Raw genomic sequence first — 20,403 nt, 5'->3', positions numbered from 1 at the left:
GGACTGAAGTTCGTTGCCTCGCTAGGGACCGGGCTCCGACTAACAGGCGAGTGAGGCATGTCAGATGCACCGTTTCACGGGGCACCAGGAAACTCAGTAAGCAACATATAACGTGCTTTTAACGTAATTTTGTAAAAGACACCACGCAAAAAACCCCATGATGAATATCAAAATTTTAAATAAAGACAGGATCTGACCTTGCATGACCCCGCCTCCCTGGCCCCATCCCAGCCCCGACGCGGGGCGGGAGAAACGGGGCCGCCCGCGTCTTGTCTAGGGCTCCCGGGGAACTCTGCGGGGCTCGCTCGCTGCCGGGGCGGGACACGCCCCCCCCCCCGCCCGCGCGCGCCCTGGGCCAGGTCAGTTTCGGGTTTCGATTCGCCGCGCCTGCGCCGAGGGGCCCGCGCCCGCCCCGCCCCCGCCCCGCCGCGCGCCCCGCCCCCGCGCCCGCCCCCGGGCTATGTAAGGCGGCCCCGCGGGGGGTCGCACCACCGCTGGGCTCCGTGTCCCTCCGCGCAGGCGGGCGGCCCCGGAGAGCTAGTGCCTGCCGAGGAGGCCGCGGCGGCGCCCCCTCATCATGGTGAGCGGGGTGAGCGGGGTGAGCGGGGCAGGCGGCGGGACGGGGAAGCACCCCCACGGAAGACGGGAGTTCGGGGGGATTTCGGGAGGAAGTGGCATATGCAAATGAGGACCCGAGGTTCCGGAGCTGAGCTCTGGCTCTCCGGGGCGTCGGGTGCCGCCTGAGGTAGGGGAGGCCCGGGCGGAGCGGGGAGCGGGCACGGCCGCTGGAGGAGGGCAGGGCCGGGCGCCCGGGAGCTCGGCCCGCCGGGTCCGCGGCGGGGTAGGGCGGGGGGGGGCGGGCACCCCTCGCCGCCCCCCGCGCCAGGGCCCTGTCGGAGAGAAGCCAGCGCGGCGCTCCGCGTGCTGCCGGGAGGACCGCTTCCCGCAACAGGTGTGGTCACCTAGGGCGGGAGAGCACGTGGCTCCGAGAGGTGCCGCGGACACACAGCAAAGCGGTGGGGCGGAGCGGGACGCAGGTGCCCTGGGCCGCCCGGGCCTGGGGCAGGCACAAAGACCACGACTTTGTGGGGGGCCGGGGGCGGAGGAGGAGGTGGCAGGCGTGGTGAATGAGGCCCTTTGTCCGGCGCTCTCCCGCCCTGCCCCCCACCAGCCCTTCTGTGGGACCATTGTCCCCCCCCATCCCAGACAAGAGAGTATTATCTGTCCCTGCCCTTGTTGGGGGAGGGGAGGCAGTCTTTGGGTAACCCTCCTCCACCCCCACCGTCCTCTGCACACCCAGAGCCCAGGCAGCTGTGGCTTTGCCCAGACGTAGCAGCCCCACCTCCAAAGAGGTCATCCTTAATAGGTGCCAAGAATATAAAGTTAGGGTCCCCTCCCAGAACCACAGGCATGCGCTTGCAGCGCACTTTCCCTTGAGAGGTGGCAGCAGTGGGGGACCCTTGAAGCTACAGCTCTGAGCAGGGGCAGTTCAGAGTTTAGGAAGGCTCCGAGGAGGTCTCCCCTCCCTCCTATGCGACCAGGAGCAGCTGGCGGCCACACAGGACAGAGGAGAGGGTCGGCTTGGGAAGCGCCCACAGCTCCGGGGGCGCCTATAACTCAGGGCTGGGAGGCCGGAGTCAAGGGGGAACACTGGTGGGGTGGCCTCGAGTGAGCTGGCTGACACCTGCCCATTCCCTCCTCACACAGAACAGAAGCTTCTCCCGAAAGAGCCACGCGTTCCTGCCCAAGATCTTCTTCCGCAAAATGTCATCCTCGGGGGCCAAGGACAAGCCTGAGCTGCAGTTTCCTTTCCTGCAGGATGAGGAGACGGTGGCCACGCTGCAAGAGTGCAAGACGCTCTTCATCTTGCGCGGCCTGCCGGGGAGCGGCAAGTCCACCCTGGCCCGCGTCATCGTGGACAGGTACCGAGATGGCACCAAGATGGTGTCCGCCGACGCTTACAAGATCACCCCCGGCGCGCGAGGAGACTTCTCTGAGGAGTACAAGCGGCTGGACGAGGACCTGGCCGCCTACTGCCGCCGGGACGTCCGGGTCCTGGTGCTGGATGACACCAACCACGAGCGGGAGCGGCTGGAGCAGCTCTTCGAGCTGGCCGACCAGTACCAGTACCAGGTGGTGCTGGTGGAGCCCAAGACGGCGTGGCGGCTGGACTGCGCCCAGCTCAAGGAGAAGAACCAGTGGCAGCTGTCGGCCGACGAGCTCAAGAAGCTGAAGCCGGGGCTGGAGAAGGACTTCCTGCCGCTCTACTTCGGCTGGTTCCTGACCAAGAAGAGTTCCGAGAGCCTCCGCAAAGCCGGCCAGGCCTTCCTGGAGGAGCTGGGGAATCACAAGGCCTTCAAGAAGGAGCTGCGACACTGTAGGTGGTGGGGCCGGGGCCCGGGGAGGGCACAGAGGGTCGGCCTCATCCCTAAGCCCCCCTCGTCTGTGTGCCCGGGACTGGCTGTTCTCACAGCGTGGCTGGCAGGTGGAGGCCCACCTGGGGCGAGGCAGAGCTGCCTCACGGTGGAGGTGGAGGCGCAGGGGGACGTGGGGAGAGGTGCTTCCCAGGGCCCCCCTCCTCCGCGCCACCCTGCCCCGCTGGATGGAGAGCACTGTCTCTGGGGTCAGGGGGGAAAACACATTCCTGGCATCACAGGAAGCGTGTCCATGTTTCATACAACCTGAGAGGAAGAACCTGGTGCCGTGTGTCTAGCTTGTGTTTAGCCCAGAGCCATCTTTCTGAAATGAAGTATTCCAGAGGGGCACCCAGCCGGCCTAGTGGGTAGAGCCTGATCTTGGGGTTGTCAGTTCCAGCCCCATGTCAGGCATAAAGATTAGTTTAAAAAAAAAATAAACTTAATGGGCATCTGGGTGGCTTAATCCAACTCTTGGCTTTGGCTCAGGTCATGATCTTGGGATGGTGAGATGGACCTCTGCGTGGGGCTCCGTGTTGGGTGTGGAGCATGCTTAAGATTCTCCTCTCCCTCCACCATTCCCTACCTCGCTCTCTTAAAATAATTAATTAAAATAACTTAAAAAAAATTCCACAGAATCTTAAGCTGCAAAATAGTCAGAGCTAGGAGTATTGGGACTTCCCTGGGTATGGGTCCCAGGTCTCAGACTGCCAGTGCACCTCCTGTGGCCTCCTACAGCTCCAGAGAACAGCTTCTCACCTGGTCCAGGCCCCTCATTTTCAGATGGGAAAACACTGAGAAGGGGTCTGGGATCTGCGCAGGGCCACAGCGAGAGCCTGGACGAGAGCCCTGGACACTGTCAACTCTAGCAGGGCCCTCCCCAAATTGGGTTGGACCTCTCCTGACAAGGGCAGTTTGAGCCAGTGAATAGGGTAGATTTGGGATAAGGTTTGGTGGCCTTTACTGTCCTATAGTGGTCTCTTAGGGGTATGTCATCCACTAATCCATCTATTCCTTTTTTTTTTTTTTTTAATTTTTTATTTATTTATGATAGTCACAGAGAGAGAGAGAGAGAGGCAGAGACACAGGCGGAGGGAGAAGCAGGCTCCATGCACCGGGAGCCTGATGTGGGATTCGATCCCGGGTCTCCAGGATCGCGCCCTGGGCCAAAGGCAGGCGCCAAACCGCTGCGTCATCCAGGGATCCCTCCATCTATTCCTTTAACAAATTTTAGATTATCCTCCTACTTGCAGTATCCCCACCCGTATTCCTGTGTGGCTCAGGGGCAAAATTTGTGCCTGGATATGTGCTCAGAGAACTCTGGTTGGCCACTAAAGCTGGAACACTGGGAAACCAGGGAGCTGTGACTCCTGCAGTGACATTGTCCAGGCGTGAGCCCTGTACCTGGAATTTCTTGGCAGAAAAGCACCCTATGGGCAGGGCTCCGGGTTAGAGCTGGTGGCTCTGCCTTGTGGGGTGACTGCCTTTTGAAGCTGCCTTTACCATTAAAAATTGCAACCCTTTCCTGCCTAGGACACAACAGGAGAAATGTAATGGGCGTGCTCTCAGAGCACTCTCCCTCCGCCGTGGAGGGTGAGTGACATCCTCCTAGGGACTCAACTCTGAGAGTAAAGAGGACAAATCTAGTGACTCAAACTGGCCACAGGCCTGGAGCCAGGCAGTTGAAGTCATGGATACTTCAAGTCTCGCCATGTAGTATCCTCTCGTTATATTCCAAGACCCTTCCTACTCTGGGCCCTTGGTAGGCTCTCAGCCCACCAGACAGGTTTGAAAGGTACATGTCACAGTGACTGGGTAACTTCTCGTCCTGTTAGGCCCGAGTGAAAGGGGGCACTCCTAGGTTCCCCCGGGGACCCTGGGAACATGGGTGTGTGGTCACCCTAATGGTACTTGACTGACAGATAAGTGTCGGTCACCTGCCCCAGGCCAAAGTGGGCTGGAATGTCACTTCCTGACTCCTTCCATCCTACCACGATGGCTCCAACAGCTTTAGGCCTTTCTACCCCATTTTTCATGACTCGCTTCCCTCTTCTAGATATGTAGCTAATAAAGCTGAAATTCCCTTGGCCTGAGCTGCCTATTCTCTGGGTTACGAGTGCCTTAGTTCTCAAGTCCGGAAAAGAGGCGTAAAAATCTACAAGTCGTGAAACCAGGGAATTGAGAGGCCTTTTCGTAACTCTGATGTGGCTGTTGGTTTGACCAACTAATGAAGGAGTGAATTATGGTGGATTGCTGGAGAACTCAGGCTTGATGTCCAGTTTTTTTTTCCTTGGAGTCCCCGTTGTCTTGGTGAGTGGTATTGGGCTGGTAGCCCCTGCTCTCCTGCCCTGACGGCCCTACTCTCTCCCCCTGCAGTTGTCTCTGGGGATGAGCCCAGAGAGAAGATTGAGCTGGTCACCTACTTTGGGAAGAGACCCCCAGGCGTGCTGCACTGCACAACCAAGTTCTGTGACTACGGGAAGGCTGCCGGGGCAGACGAGTATGCCCAGCAGGATGTGAGTGCTCCCCCCGGGGACACCTGGCTGAGGTGGGGCGAGGGCAGGGTCTTCTGGAGATGGGGGCTGGCTCACGGCAGGGCCCAGACACAAGACAGCCTCCCAGGAAAAAATGGCATCTCCTGCTCCAGCTCGCCCCTCCATAGGCTCTGCTGTGCAGATGGTCAGCTGCCCTTTCTACCCGCCGCCGCCCCCAGTACTGCCACCAGCCTGTGCATTCGCCCCCAAGGCCTCCCCACCAGTGCCTTTCACATCCGCAGACGGAGGGCGGGCAGCAGGCTCCTGCTCTGGCCTCTCCAAGCCTGTGTTGAGTTCCCCTGGGAACCTGGTGCTCTGAGGTCCCTGTCCCCGGGTCCCAGGCCTGGCCTTACCTTGGAGTAGGGCGCATTGAGGGATAGTGAGGCTTCTTGGCTTCGGGGTGCCACGCTTTTCCCTCCCACTCAGCCGTTCTCTCCTGCCTGCCGCCTCTGATGCACGCTCCTTAAGCAGCAGGCATGTAGCCTGGGTGCGCACTGGTCTCCAGCTTTCCGGGGTGTGGCCTTCTCAGCCAGGCCTTCCTCCAGCTCTCTACCTGTCTCCCCCAATTGTCTGCTAGGTTAATGCAGGGCCGTTTTATTGATTGTTCATTGGTTTCCCCCACTTGCATTTTTTAGTTTGTCTTTATTGTAGTATTCATGGCACCTAGCATAGCTGCATGAGGGACTATGTAACACTGGCCGCTACCATCTCAACCATCCGTGTGCCCAGCAGTACTTTTTAAGCACCTGTTAGGCACCCGGCACAAGGGATTGTGAGCAAAAATAGAGACACTTTTATGGTTGGTTGGGAGAGATGGTCTTTCTCAGAAAATCAGATTTAATCGGATCTGATTAGTGTGAGCTGATGTAAACCAAGGTGTACAAGGTGGATTTTGATCAGAGGCACTTATTTCTGACCTCAGCTTGTCGTCTGGGATATTGCCTGGGCTCTATGGTGGCTTTTACCAGGCTGAGCTGAGTAGTAATGACAGTAGCACTTGTCACATGCCTGTCACTGTTCTAGAATCTTCACCCAGACACTCATTTCATCCAGACACTGGGGTAGGTTCTAGTATTACTCCTGTGTAATGAGCCAATGCAGAGAGGTTAAGTGGCTTGCTCGGAGCCCTGCAGCTAGCTAGTAGGTGGGGAGCCAGGATGAGTTCAGGAAGCCTGGCTTTCAGCTCCCGGTGTCCAGCACCATTGGCACCTCCACTTTCTCACATCAGCCTGACGGGGGCAGCAGAAAGATGTCCTCTCACAACACAGGCTGTGCGCAGCTTTTACCGGAGCATTCTACTCAGTGGTGTCCACCTCTGCGAAGCCCACTCTTGGTCAACTGTCTGCTCCAGGGGCTACCACTTCTAGCTTAGGGCTGTCATTCTGTCCCTGCAGGTGGTGAAGAAGTCTTACTGCAAGGCCTTCACGCTGACCATCACTGCCCTCTTTGTGACGCCCAAGACTGCTGGAGCCCGGGTGGAGCTGAGCGAGCAGGAGCTGCCATTGTGGCCAAATGACGTGGACAAGCTGTCCCCTTCTGACAGCCTGCCCCGGGGAAGCCGGGCTCACATCACCCTCGGCTGTGCGGGTGACGTGGAGCCCGTGCAGACGGGCATTGACCTCCTGGAGATTGTGCGGCAGGAGAAGGGGGGCAGCCGAGGTGAGGAGGTGGGTGAGCTAAACCGGGGCAAACTCTACTCCTTGGGCAATGGGCGCTGGCTGCTGAGCCTGGCCAAGAAGCTAGAGGTCAGGGCCATCTTCACAGGGTACTACGGGAAGGGCAAACCTGTGCCCACGCACGGCAGCCGCAAGGGAGGCGCCTTGCAGTCCTGCACCATCATCTGAGTGTTCTGGCCACTGTCAGCCCCCCGGTCTAGAAGAAAAGCGGGGGGAGAGGGAAGCATGCCTTCTGCTTGATCTTTAGGACATTTTTTTTTTTTTTTTTTTTTACTCAAAGTTAACCTTTCCATAACTTTTTAAAAACTTGTAGCTTCTCCTCCCCACCCTTGTCCCCTCTTAACACCCAAGCTTTCAACATTAGAGGGGTGTGGGGGAACGCCATTCAGGAACCCAGAGCGAAGCTGACAAGGCTGAGCCAGCCTGGGCCTGGAGCCGCAGCCACAACCCCAAGCCCTGCTGCCTGTCCCAGGTGCCCCTGCCCCAAGCTGGCTAGCGCAGAGAGATGCCCCAGAGCTGCATGTCCCCACAGGGTGGTCACTGCGGCCATGGGAATTGGAGAGGGTGGGAGGGATCCCTGGGCTTTGACCCCGGATCTTAATCATTACAGCCCCATGTAGGCTGGGGCTTCTTACCAGGGTAGAAAAGAGAAGGGGGGGGTTCATCCCACCTTTAGTCCTAAGTGCCTGTCCCCTCCTCCTCCACACTATAACTAGGGAATAGTTTGACAAGTAGGGAAGAAAAGAGAAGAATAAGCAACAGCCACATCCCAGTTGGCTGTTGTTCTCACCCCAGGCAGGGGACAGGCTGGCCATCCTGTGCAGTGGTGTGGCTGTGTCATCGGGATGGGAAGATGGAGGCCAGAGCAAGTACCTCGGTGGGAAAGCTCCCATCTTGCTGTCTGCCAGGTCCAGCTTGCCTCCTCCACAGGGGGCCAGTGGGTGGGGACCAAGTGCCAACAGAGTGGCCCTCTGGCTGGTGAGGGCCACGCCCCAGCTAGTGCCTCTGGGAAGGGGTTTTAAACATTGGTACATGTGCTGTGGTTTCTGGGGTGCCTTCCACTGCCCCCTGCTCAGTAACAGGGCCTTGCTAATCGGGTTGTCACTGGACGAAAGTGCTTGAGATTTAAGTTACTATCCTGGCTTTGCCCAACCTCAGTGACTTGTAAGACTGACCGTGAAATAAACTGTGTTAATCCTGGCCGTGTGCAGTCTCTCTCACCCTTCTGTGCCCAGCTCAGTCTTCCCTGGGGCCAGGGCTGGTGTATCAGGACTGGCTTTGTCCCGCAGCTTGGGGCCATCGGTCCTGTCTCCCCTCTGCTGGCTGGGCACAGCTGTGGTGAGCTTGGGCAGCTGAACAGTGTTGGCTTTCATGAGGCGGCAGAAAGGAGAGCGGCTGATCTTAGATGCACACAAAGTGGGGGGTGTCTGGGTCTGAGGGACGTGGAGCAGAGCCTGTCGTCCCCCATTAACTGAGGCAAGAGACCCACAGGTGTGCCAGCCCCAAACAATCAGAGGGACTGCTCAGCTAGACCCACGGTGCTGGTCTGGGTTTCCACCAGTTCTCTAGGGAAGGCCATCCTCAGGAGTGTCGTACAGGCCAATGGGGGAGCTTCTCAGGCCTAACTCAGTCATCCTATCGCCGTGGCCTTGGTGCTGGTGGAGGAAGACTGGAAAGAATGGGGTTGGGGGTGGGGGGGTGGGGTCAGAAGGAAGAGAAGCATAAGTTACCTATTTGGTCCATAGTCCTTTCCCAGCCATCTCTGCTACCGAAGTGCTAAAATTCTGAGCATCAGTCTAAGTCTCAAATCTCTCTGCCTGGAACTCCTCCAAAAAGATCACTTGCCACGACCACTACACTTGACTTGAACAGCAGGACACTAGTCACTGCTTTCTCCCCCAACTCCTCTCCCACACAGAAGGGACAGCAGTGGAGGTGAAGGGTATCTCCTAAGAATGCAACCATGTGAGCTTCAGGTCTGTGCCTGGACCCCTGCGCCCAGGAGCTGTGTGTCCCACCTGGAAAGGGTCAGGGAGGCAGGATTTTGTCTCCGTCCCCATGTCCCTTAGCCTGCACTGGCAACAGGACCACGAGGGGCTGTGTAAACGTCCTCAGTCTGGGTCAGCTCAGCCTGAGCATACCCAGCCACGCTCCATGTGTGCTTTGGACACACGCAGCTTCTGGTGAGCGGTGCTGGCCCTTACCATCAGATAACCTATGACTGAGCATTCTCAGGTCTGCTCAGCACTCAGGCTGAATAGGCCTGGGAGAGGTGGCCAGCATCCCCCAGCCATGATGCCCCAGGTGCCCACACCCCTCATGGGCCAGGTGCAGAGCCTACAATCCATGTCCGTACCAACTCCGTGCTGGGGGCTCAGCTCTGGCCTACCAACTCTGGAGTGACACAAAGCAGCTGCCAGAGCAAAGTGCCAGAAAGGGTCAAAACATTTTATTCTCTTAATTTTTTTTCTTTTTTAATAAAGTTAAACAGTAAAACAAAAATTCACAAGCTGCCTCCCTGTCCACCCCCCACCCCTCTCCCCTCCCCTCCCCGCAGTCTTCCGCGCTGGCTCCCTTCCTTCCCCCCACTCACACAGACACAGGGGTATCCAACTAAGAAAACGCAACTGCTCTAAGGACGGGGAGACGAGATGAAGGGAGGAGGTGAGCTGTGCCCACGTTCAAGGTTACACTGAGCAAGTCTGCACTTTCTGGGTTCCGGATGGTTTCCTTTCATTAGCCAAATTGAAAAAAGAAATTCCCTGGACCAGATGCTGTAAGGCAAAAGAAGGGCTTGTTAGTTGGCTCTGCGTGGAAAGATCACTGCTCGTTTTCAAGGGCTGCTTCGAACTCCCAACAGAAAAACTGCCAGCCTAGGCTCTGGGGTGTCGGGAGCATAAGAGCACAGCTCGTGTGTAGCTTCTAACCTTCACTCTTGCAGAGAAGCCCTGGCACTCGACAGCTTTGAGATGCCTTCCCAGCCCTGCAGAGGTGTGGCACTAACAGTCCCAAGGTATGGTGTGCCCAGGAGCCTCCCTGCCTCCATGCTCAACAGCACCTGAGTGGATCGGTACCCTGCTAGATGGGCCTTGCTGACTATACCTGAGGGGGGAGTCACATTATGGGCCTGTGATTTGGGGAACTCCCGAGAGTGGGAGGCATACCCACCTTCAAAGCTGAAGCCCCCAGGACCGCCAAAGAATGCCTTGAAGATATTGTTTGCGTCAAAATCTATGGAGTAGAGCAAGAGACAGGGAAGGGACAAAAAGTTGGAAAAAGTTAGACATGTCTGAAGAGGAACTTATGATGTGCATCCTTTTCCAAAACCTGACTGTGGGTGGGCATATCTGCCCCCACGTTCCATGCTTAACGCTGCTCGATCCCACTTGTAGGACACATTCCCTCCTTCCCAGCTCGGGCCGGAATGAAAGCTTTCTTTGCTTCAACCTCCTCTGCTGGACCTTCATCACAACTGGGATGGCATTTGCACTTACTGACATGAGATACCCCATTCTGTCTGTCTATAATGCTGGGGCTGCTACTGAAAGGGTGAAAATCTAGAAACTAAACTAAATATAGGAATACTAACACTAAATATAGGAATAAGATCTAAGGTTTACAGTATTCATTTGATTCCATGCAATGTCTAGACAGTATGACAGGAAAAAAAAAGCGCCATGGTTTATTAAGCACCTACCAGGTGCCAATCATGGTGGGTACTCTGCATACCTTACATCATCCCCAATTATACTCAACAAAACCAGACAAAGGAACTTAAGTAACTTGCTCAAGATCATGTGGCCAGTGAAGGCAGCAGAAGCAAACATTCCAGCTCTGGCCAGTCTCCAGTGCTGTGGCCTAGTGATAAGGCCACAGCAGGTCTGCTGTCCCCACCTCCACCTGACTTCCTAAGCCACAGAGGATTTATCTCCACCAGTTGGTGCAACAGGCACACTGTATCCAAAATTAAATTCTTCCTTGCCTGTGTATCTGCTCATCTTGGGTCCCCTAGTTCAATGACCAGCTCCATCAAGTCAGCCACCCAAAGCCACTCAGCTTCATCCTTCCCTTCTTCCAATATGTCAGCAACCATCTCCTGCCACGTCTCCCATTGTGGCCTCCAATCCTGTCCTACCCATTTGTGCTTTCCTCCATCTCCCCCTTCACCGCACCAAACCACCTCTTCATTGCCATCATAAATATACTTCTGGAGCCAAACTCTGGTTCGGAGCTCCCTACTTAGAACTCTTCAATAGTTTTTTTTTTTTTTTCTTCTTCTTCAATAGTTTTTTTTTTTTTTTTTTTAATTTTTTTTTTTTTTTATTATTTATTTATGTAGTCATACAGAGAGAGAGAGAGAGAGAGAGAGAGGCAGAGACATAGGTAGAGGGAGAAGCAGGCTCCATGCACCGGGAGCCTGACGTGGGATTCGATCCCGGGTCTCCAGGATCGCGCCCTGGGCCAAAGGCAGGAGCCAAACCGCTGCACCACCCAGGGATCCCATCTTCTTCAATAGTTTTTGACTGCTTATTGCTCCTCTCAACTGCTGGGCAGAGCAATGTTTACTACTGGTAAACCTAGGTTTTTAAAGCACACACACACCCTGAACCAGAGAGAGGACTATCTAGGATCATCAATCCTATTTTAAATTCCAATAGATTTTCTTAATGGAGGAGAAAGGCTGGCACTGGAGACAGTGGTCTGAGAACCACTGCATAGTTCCTATCCTTTCATCTCCAACGGAGCTCACGACGAGCAGCAACACTGCCAGCTAGCTATGCTTTATTTCATTTTAAGTCTTTGGAGGAAACTGAACTCTGTGAAGCCTGCCAGGAATGGGTGACAAACGTAAATATCAGTCAGCATATGCCCTGCAGTGGGCAGAAACTTCCAGTCCATAGGAAAAGGCTCATATTCCCTATTCAAGCTGCTAAGGCCTTCTGGTGGGGGAGAGGAGTTATCCGGCTACTTTGGGGCCTCATGTCTCACCATCTCCTGCCTTAGGCACCCTCTATCCTCTCATACTCAGCCCCTCGCAGCTCCCTGAAGGTATTCTTTCTGCACTGCCAAGCCTTCCCCTTCCTAGGGCTCACCTCCTGAGTACCCACTCTGCACCCTGGGTTGTGACTCCATATCCAGGGGTTAGAGGTGGCCTGTGAGTCTGGGTGCAAAGCCCAAGACTGGGTTCTCGGAGCTCAGAGACCTGGTTGACTTACCTTTATCTCTAGCACCCATCACAGTACCTCACACATCACAGGTATTCATCCAGGGTGGGTTTTACACATCACTCTGCCTCAATGGTTGTTATACAGACTTCCCTCTGGAGTGTCTTTAGAAAAACTGTAACAATCCACAGCTGTCAGGCTCATCCTAGGCTGCCCCAACCAACTCACCGCCCATATTCATGCCTTCCTCATCTAGGTCCTGTCCACTGTCATAGCGAGTCTTTTTCTTGGGATCAGAGAGGATGGTAAAAGCTTCTCCAACTTCCTTGAACTTTTTCTCCTCTTCCTTCTGAACTTCGGCACTGGCTCCACTGTGCCGATCTAAAGGGGGAGGAGTACGGGAAGAACTGAGTCCCAAGAAAACAAAATTTTAGAATCTGGCATTTCCAGAGTTTGGAGAGTATGGAAGTTAGCAACATCTCATTCCCAGCCAGAGAGCCAGAAACTTTTATTCTAGCCTGAGTTTGGCAGGGCCGGCCCCGTTTGTTCTTCCCAAGTCTGCTCACCACACACACTCTATCTACCTGGATGGTGCATCAAGGCCCGTTTTCGGTAAGCTTTCTTGATTTCATCCTCAGAGGCATTCTTGTCCACTCCCAGAATTTTGTAGTAATCTTTCCTCTTACTCTTCTTCAGTTCCAGCTGTGCATTTTTGAGGAGCTGTTTGTGTTCTAGAAGGAGACATCGAGAGTCAATGGATAAATCTGACTCTGGTTTCCCTTACCAGGCCCTAACCCAGATGCCTTGCCATCAGAAACCTTGTTAACCATACCAGGCACGTTTATGGTTGGTGTTATGGTGTTTTCTTCTGAAAACTAAAAACAAAACAACAAAAAAACCTACTCATATTTCAGTTCCTCACATTAGCCTAATTATACAGAAAAGGAAGGGAAAGTGACAGAGAGGATTAATGGCCAGAAAAGAAGGGCCCTATCCTGGCACTTGGCACCTCTGTTCACTTCTTTCCTGGCCAGTGGTTAAATAAGCTCCAGGTATATCTCTGATCCCCGAATCAAACGTTCCTGTGTCCAGTTTTAAGGGCCTAAGAGTAAGACCTCACAGTTCCCTGAGAAACATGCTCTCAAACCGCTTTACCTTTTGTTTTCTCCGTCTGATATACTTTTTCATAGTCCCGCACTGCTTCTTCATACTGTTCTGTGTCCATGTAACTGAAAAGGAAATACAAGGCAGGACAGCAACATGAATAGCAATGGCCTTCAGTATTGCTCTGGTAGAAGAGGCACAGCTCAAGCGAGAGACACACTTTTGGTTGAAATGTTTAATTAAACAGGAGTCCTTAAGCTAGCTGTGAGAAAAAATTAACTACCAATTCCTCAAGGTAAAAAAGAGAGAGATCTCATGCCACTTGCACCCACCAGCAAAGTGATACTCTGGGCAGAAAGCAACCAACAGGAGAAGGTTCCTTCTGATTTCACAGAGCCCTCAAGAGGCATCTGAAAAGGCACCTACTTGAACGATTACTTGGGACTGAAATGCAAAAAAAAAAAAAAAAAAAAAAGATCAAGTGAGAGCAATGGATATGGAAAAGCTCTGAAACCTGTAGTGCCATAGAACATGCAAGACCAGCTCCAATCCAGAGTAGAGGTGGGATTAGTGAGCCACTAAAAGGACAAGTTCCAGGTGATGGCTGCTGGCAAATGTTCCTACTGAGTCTAATCAATCTGAGAGGTGCAGGTAAATGAGAGAAAAGGAGACTCTAAACACATGCTTGCTCCTATTTCAATAGTGCAGAAGAAAAGGGCTGGTCCAAGAGGAGAAGAATCTAGCCTGACAGACTTTTTAAGACCTTTTAAGACCAGACCTTTTAAGACCACCTCTTCCACAGAAGCAAAGTGGCATTTTTCACATCCTGATAAGATCTCTGACACCAAGACTGGCCTACCTCTTACACAGACTGTGGTAGAATTCCTGAGCCAGACCACATCAGCTGGGGAGCAGGGGTGACCGTGCAGCGCAGCTAGCCACTGCACAACAGAGACCAAATGTACTCTGCTGCCACTACACCAACCCACCTACACAAACATCAGAGCCCCACCAGGCTTAGAGGCCGGGGCAAGGCAGTGCTACTGACGTGGCTGGCAAGACAGGAGCCCAACTGCTTCAGCATCTCTAATTTTCTGGCAACACCATGATTTACAACTTTCGTTAAAAAATAGTGAAAAAAACCAGTGCCCTGAAGACACTGCACAAATGCTACCAGGAGCTCAGAGATGAAGCTATAATATACAGGATGAAAAATAATATAAGTTGATGGCCCCAGGCTGTGGGATGATCAGATAAGCAGCCTTAATGACCCTGCCATGCCCTTTTGGAATGTATTAAACAAGCTTATATTATAGTGATTTTTCATTTTTACTTAACATGTTTTTAAAATTCATGGAGAGGGGATCCCTGGGTGGCTCAGTGGTTTAGTGCCTGCCTTTGGCCCAGGGTGTGATCCTGGAGTCCTGGGATCGAGTCCCACGTCAGGCTCCCGGCATGGAGCCAGTTTCTCCCTCCTCCTGTGTCTCTGCCTCTCTCCCTCTCTGGGTCTCTCATGAATAAATAAAATCTTAAAAAAAATAAAAATAAATCTTAAAAAAAAATAAAATAAAATTCAAGGAGATATTTACATTTAAATTTTTTTTCTGTTGTACACCTGAAACAATAGAACACTGTATGTCAAGTATATGCCTACTTAGTATATTTTTAAGTTGAAGAAAAAGTAGAGAAGCACAGCTTCAGGGAAAATGGGAAACTCCAGCCCAAGACAGGAAATGTAGCAAAGATCTGGCATCTCCCCAACTTTAAGGGTAAGTTGAGGCAGACCAGGGCAGGAGTCAGGCCTCTGGTGAGGCTTTGGTCTGAACTAATCACTACTTTGTGTCAATCCCAGCTATGTGAGAACAACTGATGTGCCCAACTGTGCCCAAAAGTGCATGCTGTCCCCTGTGGTGGGATCTCAAAGAGAGAGCCACTCAGAGAACATTGTTTCTTCCATAAAGATAAGGATTTGTCTGATTAAAGCCATATTGATTTTTCCTTATTGAACATGTGTAAAGGTATAATTATCTACCCCATTATCTTCCCCAAAAGTCAAGAATTTTCTCCTCACCCATACCCTGTTCTAAAACTAGAGTGTCCCTTGAGTTGACATAGTGTCATGTACCTAGCCACCTCTGCCCCACCAGGCACTTAGGGGATTCTCTTTGTTGGCTATTACAGATAACACCACAGTAAACTTGTATATAGCATTTTGTATCTGTTAAAACGAGTCTTTAGCTGGGTCGGAGGGTATGTGTTGTCTTCCAAAGCTTCCATGTTTGCCAGTGGTTTGCAAACAAGAGGTGACTGACAGCTGGTCTCACAGAGTCTATAATACAATTCTGTGGATGTCTCTCATGGACTTACTCATCTACTTAGAATTCCACTTAAAAAAAAAAAAAAGCACCACACACAGTAGTAATTTTCCTACTTTTAAAAAATGTGGATAATTCTGGGCCAACTAAATGGGAGACAGGCCACACCCGCCACCACTGATGAGACAGAGGAGCTTAAGGAATGATGGGCTCTCCAGGCCATCAGTAACATCAGTTTTCTGACTGGACATTTTATGACAAGAAACAGGATGAGTGCTGGAGGATTAGTATACAACAAATAGGTCTTCCTTTTGGAACTTTAAAGATAGAATGTTCTTCTCTGCCTGGGAAATAATCTGAAATAAAAAGAGATGGATTTGGGGGGAGGAGGACTCTCTTAGCCCTGACTGAGGTTCCTATCTGCAGAAAACTCTGGATGTACAAGCTGGGGAGTGTGCTGACTCTGAAGGCCAATCTGGACACTAGATCTAAGTAGGCATACCCTGCCTGGCTCATGAATCACCAAGGCCCACAGAGCTACTTCAAAAGGGACTTCCTTATACTGCTGAGAGGCTGAGCAAGATTAAATCCCTTCCAACTGAAACACGGTCTTCCCTAACCCAGAACATACAGGATAAGCACAACTCTCAACTGTCTCCAAGAGATACTTTATTTTTTCCTCTTCCAAGCACCATCCACTCATCCCACAAAAACATTTATTGAGTGAGCACCTACTGTGTGCCAAGCACTGTGCCAAGTTAGAGCAAAAGTGTACAACACAAAATACAATCTCCAGAGGAAACGGATTTAAACTTTAACAAAAGGAATTTGGGTCAGGCATCAGAGGAAACTTACTGACCGTGAGGGGCGTAAGACACAGTCATGGGAGACTGAGGGAGCTTGTGCAATCTCCTCCGCTGGGGGTCTATAAAGATAGTCTAGGGCTGGAACAATCCCACCTAGAGGCAGGGGGAAGGACCAAATGACCTCACAACATCCCCGGGTCTGCTTCAGCAGCCACAGTGCAATTCCCCTGGCAGGCCAGCGGCAACTCCCTCTTCCCCTCGCCCACCGGAGGCACTCACCACTGAGCTCTTCTCAAGTAGGCTTTTATATAAGTGGCATCGAGCTTCACTGCACTCGTGCAGTCTTCTATTGCATCATCTAGTTTCCTAAGCTTCAGGAGAGAGAGAGCAGTCATACTTCACATCTCTGCGGACTGAGGGAGCCCGGAGGCTGTGAGCACGGCTTCAGAATTCTAAGACGATCAGTCGTGCTAGCCCCCTAACTGTCACACACTGTCGGTCACTGAGAAAGCTAGTGTCTCAGAGGGCTAAGGACGCCAGATTCGAAACCGGTTTCTCTTCTACAGGATAGAAGCCAGGCACACTTCTGTGCAGGGATAAACCACCTCTACCACTCCAGGGTAGTGCCCAAACAAGACAGGGAAATAGTAAGGGTGGTTCCTGCCCTCCATTCTCCCAAAGGCCAATGAGAGGGGTATGAATTACTCTGATTTCTAACTACTGGAATACTATAAGAGCAAGGAGCCTGCTGTTGTTTCTTATAGTATGCAGGACTACAGTGGAGATGCAGACTGTTTCCAGCTGAGCATGGTGACCATCAGTTATGCTGAACAAAAAAATTAAGCCTGCCTCATACTCTAATTTCTTTCAAATTACTCCTAAGAAAGAAATAATCACTTGCTTAGGCCAAAAACAATGATAAAATTTGCATAAAAATGATCCCAAAGCCTCTGGCATTCTCTTAGTGGAGGAAAGGGATCTTGAGGAAGAACAGGTAGGAATATCCTTCCAAACTGTCCCTCAAGTGCCCTTCAATTTCAAGGAAAAGGTAAAAGCTTGCCTCTCAGAAGGAAGTTCGTTAACAAGCTGAACTCTCAAACAAAAACCATCTTCTCTCCTTTCATCTGGCTGCCCTCATTAGGCAGATTCCCCAAGACCTCTTTGAGGTCCTTTAAACATATCTCCATAGACCCCAAGACCCAGACCAAGTGCTTACCTTGGAGTTAACCGTGCCCCGATTACAGTAGAGTTTAGCATTTGTTTTTATATTGTTAGGGTCTATCCCCAGGGCTTCTGTGTACAGTTCATAGGCTAGCTTGTAATTTCCTTCTTTAAATGCTTTATTCCCATCTTCTTTCTTTGCTTTAAGTGCTTTAGCATTCTACAGGGAAAAACAAGGGGAAGTTAGTTCATATCCAGGAAACCCAGACAACTGTACAAGAGGCCCAAGTCTATTTTTGATTTCTCAGATCCCAGCTGTTTAGCCTCGCACTGATCCTTACCACAACCACCCACCCCTCTGCCCGTACCCCCACCATCTGGGCTCTTTGTTGCTCACTGGTGCTTCCTACAGAGTGGACAGGAGAAACCAAGATTTGCAACAGAATATCATTGAGACTTGTTTGCCCAGGATTTACCTCCACTCCCTAGGACAAGCATTACTATTTTTTCTTCACTGAGGGAAGAAAATAAGAAAAAACACACTTAGGTATTAGAAGGATCTGACCCTACATGATCACATTTACTTTTAAGCAAATAAAAGTAGTTCTGAAATAATTTCTAATCAAAGACCAAGCATCCTGGCAAAGCGGGAAAAGGAGCTATCACATTTCATGTGATCCTAGAACCTTCCATTTTTGATTCACAGGTTCAAAAAGGAAGCTTTCTTTCCTACTCAGATCTGGGGCCTAGAACTTACTCTGCAAGCAATGCAGGCCTTCTCATGGTCAGGAGCCATTCTGAGAGCCTGTACAAAAAACTGAACCGCCTTCTCAATACAATCTTCATAATAAAGGCAAAGACCTCGTACATACAGAGCATCCGCATTGGTAGAATCCATTCGTAAAATGTCACTGCAATAACCAGAGAGGAGAACATTCAGCCGTGGTTTGGATCTCCCTACCATTACTATCATTTGTGATTACTATCACTAGTTTTTCCCTTTACCATGTGTCTAGTATGGAAAGTATCCAAAGGTCAACAGATCCCAATAAGCTCTTCCCATACCTTCCCCAAATAAATGACCTATATTTATCTTTAATACACTTCATGTGTCTCAGTCATTATTAGAACAGAGATTGGCAAACTACAGCCCAAAGGGCTAAATCCTGCCCACCGCTGTTTCTGTAAATCAAACTGTACTGAAACCTAGCCACATCATCCATTTATCTATTATCAATGGCTGTTTCTGCACCACAGTGGCAGAGGTGAATAGTTTTGATGGAGACTATATGACCCGCAAAGCCTAAAATATTTACCACTGCCCTTTACAGAACTTGCAAACCTGAAGTGTTAAAAGAAAATTACATTTAAAAAAAATAAAAAAACAAAAAACCTCACACGATCTCTTCTTCCATATATAGCTAAAGTACCTACTGTACTTCTGTATCTGGTAGGTTTTCAAATCCAGTCTAATCTTTGGTTTTAAGGCCCAGGAAGGTCGATCAGCAATAGCTGGTCTACCTAAAGGACATATGGTAACTCCTGCAAAAGAGAGCTGCCAGACAGCACCTGTCCAGTGGTATCTGGCATTTCAATGCAGAACAAGCCTGATTTCATACCTGGCCACAGACTGTGCTTCCGGATAACGACCTAGCATTGCTAAACATTCTGCTTTGAGGATTTTGAAGCGATGGCAGGCAGGGGCAAATTCTAGGGCACGGTCCATGCAGAAAACCACCTATGGGGAAAAGAAAGCAAGTAAGGTTCTTCATTCTGAACTCTAGAAATATCTTCATTTAGTCTGGCCACAGGCAACAGACAGATTCAAAAGAAAGTAATATCAGAGGTTAGGAACATATCTAAGTCATCTGATTAAACCACTGAAACGAGGAGAGCAGTTGATCCAGAAGATGACAACAAACATTTACTACGTACTTTATATACTGATCCATTTAATGTTCATGACAGTTTTATAAATTTTACAAAGTATCTTATTTTATTAATGAGAAACTAAAATGCAGAGATTAAGGAATGTGTTCACGGTCACCGAAGCTAGTAAATGACAGAAACAGGATTCGGTCTCAGACCCTATGACTCCAGAGCCTGTTACTTTAATCATGTTAAAAGCTGCATGTTAATAGCTACATTAACAGTGGAGAAATACTGTTATTTGCTATCCTGCACAACTCACCATGCTTAGCCTACTACAAGACAAGGATACCCAAAATAACCTGATACAGTCATCGCTCCCTATATTATTATTATTTTTTTTATTTTATTTATTCATGAGAGATGGAGAGAGAGGCAGAGATACAGGCAGAGGGAAGAAGCAGGCTCCATGCAGGGAGCCCGACATGTGACTCGATCCCGGGACTCCAGGATCACACCCCGGGCCAAAGGCAGATGCTCAACCGCTGAGCCACCCAGGCGTCCCCCCTATATTATTAATATTGCTTACAGTTCCCTCCTCCCTGTGCCATGAGCCTTACATCCCACAAAGTACCCTAGTGGCCACCTTTCCTTCTATTTTATTTTTTATTTTTAAATTTATTTTTATTTTAAAGAGTTTATTTATTTATTCCTGAGAGAGACACAGAGAGAGGAAGAGACATAAGGAGGAGGAAAAGCAGGCTTCCTGTGGTGAGCCTGATGCAGGACTTGATCCCAAGACCCTGGGGTCACAACCTGAACAAAAGGCAGACGCTCAAACACTGAGCCACCCAGGCACCCCTATTTATGTTTTAAAGATAGATAAATTGATTTTAGGCGGGGGGAGGGGAGTGCAAGCAGGGGAGGAGCAGAGAGAGAGAGAATTCTCAAACAGATCCCCCCAACTGAGCAAGGAGCCCAACATGGGGCTCAATCTTAGGACCCCAAGATGACCTGAGCTGAAAACCAAACATTGGTTGCCTAAGTGACTGAGCCACCCTGGCGCCCCTCCACTTCTATTTTAGTAGAAATATATCAATAAAATAGTTCATTTAAAAATATGTATTTTATTTATTCATTTGAGAGAGAGAAAGCATGCATGCACAAGCAGGGAAAGGGGCAGGGGGAGAGGGAGAAACAGACTCTCCCCACTGAGCAGGAGCCCAACTTGGGACTTGATCTCAGGACCCCAGGATCATGACCCCAGCCGAAGGTAGACGCTTAACCAACTGAGCCACCAAGGCACCCCAAAATGTTTCATTTTAAATGGCCCTAAATAGTTTATCAGATTGTTATACT

General features: G+C 50.8%; 2 protein-coding genes across 8 annotated transcripts in view; one reads left to right on the top strand and one right to left on the bottom strand.

The window, feature by feature from the left end:
• The first annotated feature begins 425 nt into the window (after positions 1-425).
• CNP (2'',3''-cyclic nucleotide 3'' phosphodiesterase) lies at positions 426-7,824 on the top strand. Of its 5 annotated transcripts, none has more exons than XM_025987102.2 (4): positions 426-580; positions 1,708-2,377; positions 4,791-4,930; positions 6,343-7,824. In XM_025987102.2, exons 1-4 carry the CDS (start codon positions 578-580, stop codon positions 6,790-6,792), a joined length of 1,263 nt encoding a protein of 420 aa, XP_025842887.1. In that variant the 5' UTR covers positions 426-577; the 3' UTR covers positions 6,793-7,824. The 5 variants fall into 5 exon arrangements, with proteins under 5 accessions (XP_025842887.1, XP_072603300.1, XP_072603302.1 ...); XM_072747199.1 differs by having other exon boundaries at positions 438-598; XM_072747201.1 differs by lacking the exon at positions 426-580 and adding an exon at positions 593-607.
• A 1,227-nt stretch (positions 7,825-9,051) lies between these two features.
• DNAJC7 (DnaJ heat shock protein family (Hsp40) member C7) overlaps positions 9,052-20,403 on the bottom strand; it is a 30,080-nt gene continuing 18,728 nt past the window's right edge. For all 3 annotated transcript variants that reach the window (XM_025987100.2, XM_025987101.2, XM_072747198.1), the window contains 9 exons: positions 18,795-18,913; positions 17,933-18,086; positions 17,231-17,395; positions 16,294-16,385; positions 12,945-13,018; positions 12,374-12,520; positions 12,018-12,170; positions 9,793-9,855; positions 9,052-9,398 (listed from right to left, as the gene is read on the bottom strand). In XM_025987100.2, the coding sequence (XP_025842885.1) occupies positions 9,361-9,398; positions 9,793-9,855; positions 12,018-12,170; positions 12,374-12,520; positions 12,945-13,018; positions 16,294-16,385; positions 17,231-17,395; positions 17,933-18,086; positions 18,795-18,913 (1,005 nt within the window). In that variant the 3' untranslated portion in view covers positions 9,052-9,360. The remainder of the gene's footprint in view (positions 9,399-9,792; positions 9,856-12,017; positions 12,171-12,373; positions 12,521-12,944; positions 13,019-16,293; positions 16,386-17,230; positions 17,396-17,932; positions 18,087-18,794; positions 18,914-20,403) is intronic.

This window comes from Vulpes vulpes, chromosome 2, assembly GCF_048418805.1.
Source record: "Vulpes vulpes isolate BD-2025 chromosome 2, VulVul3, whole genome shotgun sequence".
Classification (NCBI taxonomy): domain Eukaryota; kingdom Metazoa; phylum Chordata; class Mammalia; order Carnivora; family Canidae; genus Vulpes; species Vulpes vulpes.
The sequence above is the reverse complement of the archived record's forward strand: the minus strand, read 5'-3'. Positions and strand labels throughout refer to the sequence as shown.

Bases quoted from the DNA above. Each gene is read 5' to 3' on its own strand.
- CNP (XM_072747199.1), top strand. From the start codon at position 578: ATGGTGAGCGGGGTGAGCGGG. The intron at 599-1,707 runs GTGAGCGGGGCA...CTCCTCACACAG, and splicing joins TGGTGAGCGGGGTGAGCGGG to AACAGAAGCTTCTCCCGAAA. The intron at 2,378-4,790 runs GTAGGTGGTGGG...CTCCCCCTGCAG, and splicing joins CAAGAAGGAGCTGCGACACT to TTGTCTCTGGGGATGAGCCC.